Genomic DNA, 12061 nt, shown 5'->3' with positions numbered 1-12061 from the left:
ACGGCTTAAAGTAGGTGCCTCATGCATGGTATGAAAAAATTGCTAGGTATCTTTTATTTTGTGATTTTTCTCTCTCTACAGTAGATTCAAGTCTCTTTGTTAAGCACACAAACAAAGATGTGATGGTAGTTTGACTTTGTGTCGATGATTTGATTGTCACTGGTGATGATGTAGAAGAGATTCACAATGTTCGTGCTTAGCTTGCTGTCCATTTTAACATGAAGGAGCTTGGTGAATTAAGTTATTTTCTTGGTATTGAAGTATTTAAGGTGAAAAATGGGTACTTTATATGCCAAAGAAAATATGCTATTGATCTTTTGGAGAAATATGGGCTTTCTAACTGCAAACACATGAGGACTCCAATGGAAGCAAATTTGAAGCTATTGATCAAGACAAGCTCCTGAATGACCCCACCATGTACCAATAGATGGTGGGAAGTCTGATCTACTTGATTCTCACTAGGTCGGATATCTCCTATGCAGTGGATGTTGTTAGCCACTTCATGCAAAATCCAAAGCAACCTCATCTCGATGCGGTTCTTCATATCCTAAGATATATTGCTAAAATAGTTGATTTTGAAATCTTATATTCTAATACTCCTGTTCAGTTACAAGGATTCACAAATGATGATTATGCTGGTGACATCGACACTCATCGATCAACTAGCGGATTCGCTTTTGGTCTTGGATCTGCTATTATCTCCTGGTGTAGCAAGCGACAATCAACTATTACTCTCTCACTACGGAAATGGAATATAAAGCTGCTGCCATGGCTGTACAGGAATCTACTTGGCTAGTGTGATTGCTTGATGATTTAGGCCAAGACACTAACTATGCTGTGCCTATCTACTGTGACAATCAAAGTACCATTCAACTTGCAAAGAATCTGATGTTCCATACCCGGACTAAGCATATTAAGGTGCATCACCACTTCATCAGAGAGAAGATAGCTGATGGCAATGTTGATCTTCTTCCTATGTCTACCAAGCTTCAGTTGGTTAATATCTTCACCAAAGAACTGGCTGCAGATCGGTTCGAATTTCTACATGGAAAGCTTGGAATTATGCCTATGAATTTGGCATTACGGGGGAGTATTGAAGATAATGCAAAATCTGTTGCCTATTTTAATTTTTTGGGATAGTTCAGGTTGCTAGTTTGATTTTAATTTAGATTAGCTTAATTTGTTGGAGTCTGTTGTCGAAGTTTATGATGGCTGGTTAGTCCATAGGATAAAATTGAGTTATGTTGGAGATTGTTGGAGTGCGTAAAAACTTATCTAAGTTGTTCGATTGTACAATTAGTTTGTTCTATTTTATTATATAAATAAGACAAGCCAAGCTCTAGTACGAGTAGTTTATAACCACCTTTCATTTTTTATATTACAACTTGTGGATAATTTTTAACAAACTGGGTCATTACACTAGTCTAATACCCCATTTTTATTTGGCATAAAATAATGCCTAATTTAATTCATTATTGCATTATATATAATATATTTGAAAAAAAATACTATGATATCATAATCTATCACATAAATAAATTTTATCATAATACATACATCTGAAAATATTTCATATAGAACAAATATATAGGTAAATAAATAATTATAATTGATAAGGCGATATATAGGAGTATTCTTGCCTAACCCAACAACGAATCCAATAATGCCTACCACATCCATTGTACCCTTAATAATTTTTAGTAAATTGATATCAATAACAATTATAATTGAGGCACTCAAATATGCAACAAAATTTACTCTAAAACCCTGCATTTTTACTAACCTTCACTAATTTAAATTAACTTATCCAAAATTAATTAAATGATGGAATTATGCTTTTTATCCCAATCCAAGGGTTTGATTGTGGAATCCATACCAGACGGCTTGGATGATTGTGCCCCTATAAAATTAATATTACAGGATTAAAAAAATAAAATATAATAGAAGGATAAGAAACAAAGCCAGCTAGGTGGTGGCGCGCAGCATTGCAAATCCAGACTGCTGATTGGCCATTCTATTGAGGCCAGATAACAAAAGAAGAGTGAGCGAGAGGACGATGAGAGGGAGGGAACGTTGGAGATGGAAGCAAAAAGGAACGAAAGAGGGAAATTACGTTGCTAAAAAAAAAAATGGGCAATAAGAGGAACCATCAAACCGCAGGGTACAATCAGGTCACAGGGATAAACCGGCGGCTTGGCAACCAACAGATCTAGCGAGACAGGATGGTAAGCAATGAAAGGAAAGAAGGGAAAAGGGCCAGGGAGGTCTCAATCGCCGATCACTCGACGAAATCGGTTCGAAGAGCAACAAGAGAAGGCTTCCAGAACGACCTCAGGAACACGAGCAAAGCAGAGGGGGTGCTGTATTGAAGGGTGGCAAAGACGATTTGAGGGGATTTGAAGGAGAGAAGTGAAACAAGTAGAGGAAACCGGCAAGGCCTCGGGCGCATTCGCACGCCAACGCCGTCGCCGGCTATTACGTGCGCACGACTGACCCGGGTCCTTCCATGAATCACTGCAGTGGCCGCTGCACTCGGCTGGGGTTTTCACCCTCCGCAGCCTGGCTATTTCACCGTGCTGACTTGGTCGACTCGACCGAGTCAGACCCCGAGTTCGAGGCCGGGTCAGACGTATCACATTCTTGCTTCAGAAGAAGTTTAAGCAGAACATTTTGAGCTTCATCTGATTACCATACGTGCTCCCAGGCTTACCGTAAGAACATTTTTACATACGCATTGACCTCAACAAACTTAATTGCTGAGCTACAAATCAAATATCTGATATCATAGAGCAACAGATTGAGATATTATATTAATCAAATGTTTGCAATACTTTATTCCCTGATCAGCTGTTTTCCTCAAGATACAACATATACAAATAGTGACCAGGGATAAGCATTTCCTTACTAGATTTCCTTTTATATGAGCACCATTCTCTTTGCCTGTGCTGGCATATTTGTGCCACTACATTCAGAGCAGAGTTGCACCATTTTATACTGCTTAAAAGTTGCTAAGGTTGGGCAGCTGATGATGAGAACCTGGTGGTGAGTGATGGTCTCATCTTCACGATTTGTTCTTCGTCAACACCCATTTTCTTTGCGGACATTCCAGCTTCAAAGAAACGCTTGACTGCATTCTCCGTGTAGGCTATCCCTTCCCTAACATTCATTGGCTTCAATATTTTCTGTTCAAAACTGGTAATGAGATGATCGCCATTCAGCACCGATGCGAGTTGCGTAAGTTCCTGTTGAAACTCACTCAACTTGGCATCCTCATTAGCTTCACTATTCCTGATCTTCACTGGAGTTGGAAGTTGCTCTGCATCAATCACAGGTAACAACAATAAGGAATCCACCATGGCAAAAGAAAGAAAAAGGACCCGTTAGAGACATACCTCAAATCAGGCACTTTGCCCTGATTAGATTACATTTGAAAACCAGCAGAAGCTATACTAATGGCCAGGTTAAGAGGATTTGGCAACCCTATGCTTATGGTTGTTTAGACTAAGTGCATTAGTGAATAGATTCAGAATCTAGGAAGTTAAGCAGGTTATATGAAACATCTTACGTTCGGTACTAGAATCTTCCAAACTGAAGTAGGACTTGAAGCTTATTTCGAAATAAAGGAATTTCAAGCCCAATAGAATACGATAGTGGGCATGATGTTGGTGCGCATATGGGCAATAATGAAGTTAGGTATCAGGGGATAAAGAGGAAAAAAAAAATTATTGCATTGATAAAATAGGAACCTATTCTTGCACCAATCACAGTGCACAAGGCATGTATTCTAATGGATGAAGATTAAGGACCATTAAAAGAAGTGCATGAACAAAAAAACTGCAGTCTGTTTCCTCTTCTTTTCTTTTCTTTTATTTTCAAGAAGAAGATGAGAGGAAAGGCTCATCAATATTCATTGACATCATGAATCATGGTGAAGGTGGGACTCACAAACCAAGTCATCAGTACCCTACAACCAGTGACCTTGCCCAACCCAGAAATGGCACCCTTGCTGAGGTCTGGATCTTTACATTAAAGAATCCTCACTCCAGCAAACTGCTAAATCTTAAAATGTACAGCACTTACGAATAGCAAGAGAACAAAAACTGGAGTTAAATTGCAGAGCAGTAGTATTCTCTGTGGAGCATACCAGGCCTAACACTAGCTTGGACTAACCACTTGACACCAAAAGCTCAAATTTTATGGAATGGGTCGATAAAGAGTTTCAAGCTAAACAGAAACTGATTTGTTTTTTTTTTTTAATCATATTTAGCTCAAAAGACTAAAACTCGAGCATTTAACATAATTCTCATTCATCCAGATATGGCCTTTCCCCACCAGAAATAAGGTAGAGCATCAAATAATAACATTTTCAATTGTTCAAGTTTGAGCTATTAACAAAGGAAGGACAACATCAAGGTCTTTCTAGTAAAATGTGGTTAAGTCTATCTGTGGAGGTAAAAAAACCACTAGACTGGCTTAGCGTATCATATAGGCCAAGTCAGCAAATGTGCTGAGCTTTCAGGCTGCACAAAACTTTCAATGTCTCAAACATTTTAGATTATAGTTTGATTTCCATGCTTCAAATATCATTAAGATTGATACAATAGCAGTAAGCAAAAAGCTTACCTGGGCAGTCAGTTCTGGGTCCTGTCCTACTTAGCACGATGCCTTCAAAGGTGCCAGCCCATGCATCCCTCTTAGTCAGGTATGGAGAGGGGAGATCAAAAATTTTCTTTACAGTTGCAGGTATGGATGAATGCTCATACTCTGAAGTTGGAGATGGTACACCATTGGGACCATGAATGACTGCATCCATAAGATGAACAGGATCATTACTCCAACAACTTAGATTCATGATATCTGTGATTGAATCAATGCCTGCCAACATACTTACCAGTGCCCTTCTCAATCCAAGGAGAGACCAAAATGGTTGGCACCCTAACTCCCAAGCGGTCAAACGTGAAGTCGAAGGGGTCGGGGCCGACAACATCATCAGGGCTGGGGACACCACCGACAGGTGTTGGGACATGATCAAAGAAGCCACCATGCTCATCATAGGTGATGATTAAGAGAGTTTGGTTCCACTGAGGACTGGAGCGAAGGGTTTCGTACACCTCCTTGACAAACATCTGGCCCTGGTAGACATCATGAGATGGGTGATCATCATTGGCAGGCTCGGACTTGGAATCCAAGTACTGCTGTTCGATGACCACATAATTGGGGAGAGAGCCTTTGCTGGCTTGATCCTTGAACTTGTCATAGGAGTGGAACTTGGTGAGGTACTTGAGCTTCCGAAGGTTACGGTAGAAGAGGGTGGTAGGTATGCTCTGGTAGTAGATGCCAAAAGACAGTCCTGCATCATAAATATTCTCGAATATTGTCCTCTGTGGGTACCCCTTCGCTAGCATGCTGCATTTACGTTGTTGTGTCATTAAGATTATGGATGCCATACCAGGAAATACAAGCTGCATGTCCTGAGACTTTGAAGTGATCTTTGAAAATACAACTTACAATTTGCAGGAACATATGAGGAAAGACTGAGCAGAAAGTTACTCGTCTGCAAGGATTCTAAACATACTTAATCCTGCTTCAGATGTAACAGCTTGTGAATTTTCCCAAGGAATTCTGATCAGCTTCCCAGATGGATTTTTTGTATGCAAGTGATTGCATTTCTTCATTGATGCACGAGGATATGTGTTTTCCGGTTCATATGTTAGACTATTTCAAGTAGTTTAAGGAAGCTTTCAATCAGATTCTATACATGGTAATGCTACTTCTTTTCCCCTTCTCTTCTTTGATTTTATCTTGTTATAAGTCTGGGGGAGGGCGGTCAGAATAGATCATAATTGGCAGAGTTGCTAATAAAACATCCATTAGCATATTTGATGCTTGTTTTTCATTAGCATATTCAAATCTGATGAAGATGCCCTTTAAAAAAGAAAACCATAGAATTCTGATTATCCCAATCTAGTTAATTATAATAATTCTTATCGAAGTTTGGTGTTAATTACCCAATCTATCACAAGTAATCAGCCTGAGTTCAGGCCAATGTTTGTATAGGCAAGCCAGAGCACGACTGGACTGCTTAATGTGATTGTGAATACTACACATAGAGTGATGCCAATAAGAATACCCCCTGCATGCAAAGTCAGATGAATTTTTCACTCTCTGGTGTGCTGTCTGCTCATAGGAGTTATTTGTATGTGTTGTGCAGCTGAGAGGTCACACACCTGAACCTCTCCATGGGTCACATTATCTTGCCTTGGGGAAGAACAAGGAATAATTTCTTCGGAACCCTAAAAGGATAGTTGTAAAATCATTGCGTAACACCAAATAGTTAGCTGCTAATTCCTTTTTTTCTGGAGAAAAATATTTAAATGTTGAGTTTTCCATAATATTTAACAAAATCCAAAGACATCTTTGTTTAAGTCCTCAAAAGAGCTTTATCTATACGACACAACATCCATGAACTGATACCCTCTTGGCTTTACATCTTGGAGACATCCTTCACATGTTTCAAAAAAGAAACTTCAAAAACTTTATCAAGCCTTGAGCAACCATGAGCAAGAAGGCAATGTCACTTCAAGGTAGACCATTGGCCAATGGATGCAAGTAGAAAAGTGTGGGGTCAATTGGCCAATGGATGCAAGTAGAAAAGTGTGGGGTCAATTGACCCCACAAAAAAAGTTGACCCCATATATGTATACACTAACCTATTAATAGGAAAAGCCATATTGACAAGTGAAAAAAAGCCAAAATTGATCCACAATATTAGGTATACATATATATTAGTAGAAAAAGCCAAAATTGACCCCACTAATTTTATGAATTGACTCCATATCTCATGTAAAATTTTAAAAAAATAAAAGATAAAAAAGACCACATCAAAAGAATAATTATGACTTACATTCTCTCTCTCTTTAATGACTCATATGTCCTACCTCTCTTTTGCTCTCTTCTACTTTCACACCACTTTAACCTCTCTCCCTCTCTCTCCTCTTTTTTTTTATTAATTATTTTTTTATTTATTTTTTAATATCCCATCCCGATCCCATCCATCTATCTTTATATTTAAACCCTACATCAATTTATTTTTTATACCTTAAAAAGATCATATCAAAAGATAAAAAGAGTAATTATGACTTATATTCTCTCTCTTTAATGACTCACATATTCGACCTCTCTCTCTCTTTTTCATGCCACTTTGACCTCTCTTCCCCATCCCAATCCTATGGTCCTTATCCATCCACTCCTTACATTTAAACCCACATCAATTTATTGTTTATACCCTAATCAATCCAAATACAATAGAAAATCATATATTCTTCTTTCTCTCTTCTTAACCTGAATTAGATATATCTCTTTTAGCTTCTTTTTTTAAATATTCTTTTAGCTTTTTTCTTTTTTTTTTCACTTATATCAAATATATATGATTAGAATAATTTTTAGTTAGCCATTATAATTTTAATATTTAATAATATCTAAGATTTTGCTATAGTGCATCTTTATACTATTTTATTATAAAAGATATTTAAGATATTACATATTATCATTTTTTAATATTTTTATTATTTTTTAAAGTAATATTTTTTTATTATTTTTTTGTTTTTTCTTTCTATCTCCGTAGCTCCTTCATTTTTTTTATTATATTGATCCCACAAACCAAAATTTCTGAATTCGTCGCTGCTGAGGTAGACTCACCTTGATGCTTGTAATCAAATGCATTGTAAGTTCCAATAAATCACCTAGGTCTACCCAAATGACGGCCAAAAATTGGAGTTTCAAAAATATTTGGCCTTGCGCACCTGATCACATAGTGAGTAAGCATTAAAATAGAACAAATCATGATGCCATATTTTGAGTTTTGACCCTAGTCCATCATTGGACAGCTCCCCATTTGATTTATTTCTTATGTCTTGAACAAGCTCAAGGTCACATGGAAATTAAGCACAATCAACATGCCCGCAAGGTCAATCCCAAAAGTCACCATAATTCTTTTTATGATTATTCAATCATAGGAAAGCAAAATTCACTATGTGACATTTCTGCTAGGAATGGTTTGGTCAACTTCAATTCAAACAGATGTCCTGAACTCTTGGTATTGTTTTGATGAACAAAAATATCACCAATGAAACAACCGATAATTCAGCAGACAAATTCAAACTCTTGTTGAAATTTTGTCATGCTGTTTTTATAAACAGGACATGACCACCAACAATAGGAAATGAAAATGACCAACTACTGCAAGATCCCAAAACGATTTTTAAAAACCTTAAAAAAATATCTAACAACTTTGACTGACCTAACACATCTCAGAGCACCCAATATCCATGTGAGTACCTATAGGAAATAAAAGAACCGACCACACGCAGTTCAGAAATTTAAGTCAAGTGTTGTTGGAACATAGCTTCCCAAGTCATCCCATACCAAACATCGTTCGATTCCTATCATTCCCTTCAAATTTATTAAGCAAAAAGCAGAGGGGCAGTCACGCTTCCCCTAATTTGAAGCAGGGCCTACACAACATATCTGATTGATAAAATTAACAGCTACATTTTTCTTTTAATAATTATTCAGTCATACGAAAGCAAAATTCACTATGTGACATACCTGCTATGGATGGTTTGGTCAAGTTCAATTCAAAACAGATGTTTTCAAATCTTGGCAGTGTTTTGATGAAAACAATAATATCACCATTGAAAAAACCAATAATTTGGCAAACTAATTCAACAAAATTCAAACTCTTGCTGAAATCTTGTTATGCTGTTTTAATAAACAGGACTTGACCACCAACAATAGGAAACGAAAAATGACCAACTACTGCAAGACAAAAAGATTGTAAAAAACCTTACAATAATACCTGACAACTTTGACTGACCTAACACATCTCAGAGCATCCAATATCCACGTGAGGACCTATAGGAAATAAAAGAACCGACCACACACAGAGTTCAGAAATTTAAGCCAAGTTTCGTTGGACCATAGCCCACCAAAGCCGTCCTATACCATATATCATTCACTTCCTATAATTCCCTTAGCATAAGGGCAGTCACCATTCCACTAATTTGAAGCAAGGCCTACTGCCCACTACATATCTGATTCATAAAATTAACAGCTACTGTAGTGTTCCTGTTCCATCAAAAGGTCTCAATAACAGTGTTACCCCATTGTAACAGAAGCCCACCAAAACCGTTACAATAGTTATAACAGTCACGTTTTAACCTTGCCCTAGGTAATTTTGAATTATTTATATTAAAATAATAACTGTTATAATAGTCATTATAGTGAGAAATTACTAGAAATAACAGGAGATAATGGTATCGTTATCCAAATTACATTCACTCAAAGAAAGATTATTTCTGGGTCGCATACTATTTTATCTCAAAAAACAACCCAAATATTAAATAATTGTCATCATTTAATTATCCATTATTAATATGTACATCATAACGGGCTCTTCCAGAACTGTTATACCAGCCGTTATAACACTCTAACGACGGTGATTTCAACAAACGGAACAGAATTAGTAACCCAGAAAACTCACGGGAAGCCCCTCTGCCGACATACCGGCAACTGTTACTTTCCCTCTCTCTTTGTTTTTTGTGTCCTTGGCCCCCACATTGAAGTCCAGGTTCCCCCAACCCACTGCAACCAACGCCGAAAGCGCACGGCACTCGGCAATGCCATAACGCCGACTACTTGTTCGCACCACCAATTTCTATTTTTGTTTTTCATTTTAATAAAATAAAAAAAAAATATTTTCCTAATCCTAATCTCATATAATCAATTATTTTTCTATCTATTATTTTGAAAAATGGAAGCTAGACAAATGGAGAAAAGGAAATGGAGAACTCGTGGGGGACGTGCCTGGCGATGTTGCTGGTGGCGCCGTGGGAGGTGGCGGAGTGGACGTAGAGCCGGTTCGGCTGGGTCGAGGCCGGGACCGACGCGAACCACCGGTCGAACAGGGCGAATTCCTCCACCAATGCCTTGTAAACCGGCACCAACTCCGGCACGAACCCGTTCATCACGCTCTCCGTCATGTTGGCCGACATGGACCGGGCCTGCTGCACGAACCCGTTCATCGGCGGCGGCGCCGCCGACGTGTCGTTGGACCCGAAGATCTGCTCCCGGATAGCCTGGAACGAGTGGCCCGGGTCCGGGTCCACGAAGTGGGCGCCGTCGCCGAAGTAGACCCGGGGGGAGGCCGGGTCGGAGGTGGAGACCGGGTTCCATTCAGAACCGGTTACTCCGTTGATCTCCGGGTTGAGCCGCTTCATCCACCCCAGCATGTGGTCGAAGGACCGATTCTCCATTACGAGGACCACCACCGTCTTTATTGGACCGGCGGCCGAGACCGGTGGCGCTCCGCCCGAGAGGAGGAGGAGGAAAGAGAGCCATGGGAGGGGGCAATGCGACTTCCTTCGCTTCGTTATCTCCATTCTCTTGTTTCTTATGGATTTGCTGCTAGAGAGAGAGAGAGAGAGGATGCCACCAGCCGTGTGGAGGCTACCGAGGAGATACCCCTGACGCCGGCTTTTTGTAGTGGCATCTCACTCTTGCTTTCACTTTATCTCTTGTTGGTGCTCAATGGAGAGGACAGGTGGATGTCATTGATAGGTTATCCGGTTAACTCTAACAATTATTTGGAGCAGGTCCAATGGACCATACCAAATCCCACGGTAGATAACACGCCATATTATCCACCAATTCCAGATTGCGCGTTATCCACCGTCCATCTGCTCCGAGATTTGCCCTGGTTCACTTGGACCTGGACCATGCAATAATTTCACCTCCTTCAAGTACTTTTATCATAAAAAATTGCTCGTGTTTGGGTTCAGAGGATTATATTAGACGTGGTGGCAAGTTCTTATGCAGTCCTTCATTTGACTGCAATTTTATGATCAGTCGTTGGACAGTTCACACTTTAATGATAGTTACTTACGTAAGTAATTATTGTGTTCTAGATGTAATTAGAAGATCAAACCAAAAAATAACTCAAGGATCGAATGTAAAGATTTTACTTAAGGTTTTGTTATGGCTTATGATCTACAATGAATTCATTGTGGATGACCTTTGAAAATGCTGCTGGGGAATGGTCGAGCATGAGTGAAGTGTGACGTATGGACAAACTGAATGTTAATCAAGCATGGATTCCGTGTCAAAAGGATGGTTTTTGGACCGGTGAGACCATGGTAGATGGAGGCAGGAGAGAGCGGCAAATCAATCAATGGCTACGAGAGAAGAACTCTCCAATTTCTTTATAGATTTATTATTATTTTTTTAAATTAAAAAAAATTAATTGAATTTAAATTTAAATTAAGTCAACTCAAAACACTATAACATAGGCCTTACATTGATGATTTAAATCATTGGATATGATCTACTACTTCAAAACTACTTATACATAAAAAAATCATATGATTTGAAGATCTTTAACATATATATCAAGTAGTCAAAAATTAGATAATTAAAAAAAATAAATTAGATATATTTTTTGACTATTTGATATATAGACTAGAGATATGTAATCATATAACTTTTAGTTTACAAATAATTTTGAAATAGTAAAATACATTCAATTATTTGAATTATCGATATAAGATTTTCATTATCGATGTACAAGTAGTTTTGAAATAATAGATCCTATTCAATAATTTAGATTATCGCTGAAGAACCTCTATTACTCATATATATATATATATATATATGCACGTGTATTTTGATCCATCTTCCAATTTGTCGAGGAACGAGGTGGGATACGACAATTCAATATGTAATTATACTTTGTATTTTGTACCAATTCTCACGGATCACGCTGATCTCCCCGTGGCATCCCTCAGCTTGGATATTAAATATTCGATTTAATATCCATTCTATATTGCGGTGTTATTGAATATTCTAGTGGGATGTTTTAGCCAAGCTTATCGAGCGGGGCATAGCGTTTGGTAGTGCGTCGACTCCATCGAATGGACAGCAGGAGAGAGCGTACGGAGAGTGCGTTGCCCCACTAGCCGCACAGTGGATGTGGAGCATCCCATCCCATGAAAAATATCTCTATCAT

General features: G+C 38.5%; 1 protein-coding gene across 1 annotated transcript; it reads right to left on the bottom strand.

The window, feature by feature from the left end:
- Positions 1-2785: 2785 nt before the first annotated feature.
- Positions 2786-10534, bottom strand: LOC105057602 (non-specific phospholipase C2). The gene is made up of 4 exons (XM_010940254.4): positions 9865-10534; positions 4892-5406; positions 4624-4803; positions 2786-3316 (listed from the first exon to the last, which is right to left on the bottom strand). The coding sequence occupies exons 1-4, from the start codon at positions 10437-10439 to the stop codon at positions 3009-3011; spliced, it is 1578 nt and encodes a 525-aa protein (XP_010938556.1). The 5' UTR covers positions 10440-10534; the 3' UTR covers positions 2786-3008.
- Between the last annotated feature and the right edge of the window lie 1527 nt (positions 10535-12061).

This window comes from Elaeis guineensis, chromosome 14 (genome assembly GCF_000442705.2).
Source record: "Elaeis guineensis isolate ETL-2024a chromosome 14, EG11, whole genome shotgun sequence".
NCBI classification, from domain to species: Eukaryota; Viridiplantae; Streptophyta; class Magnoliopsida; order Arecales; family Arecaceae; genus Elaeis; species Elaeis guineensis.
Note: the sequence above shows the minus strand (reverse complement) of the source record. Positions and strands in the feature narration are given on the sequence as shown.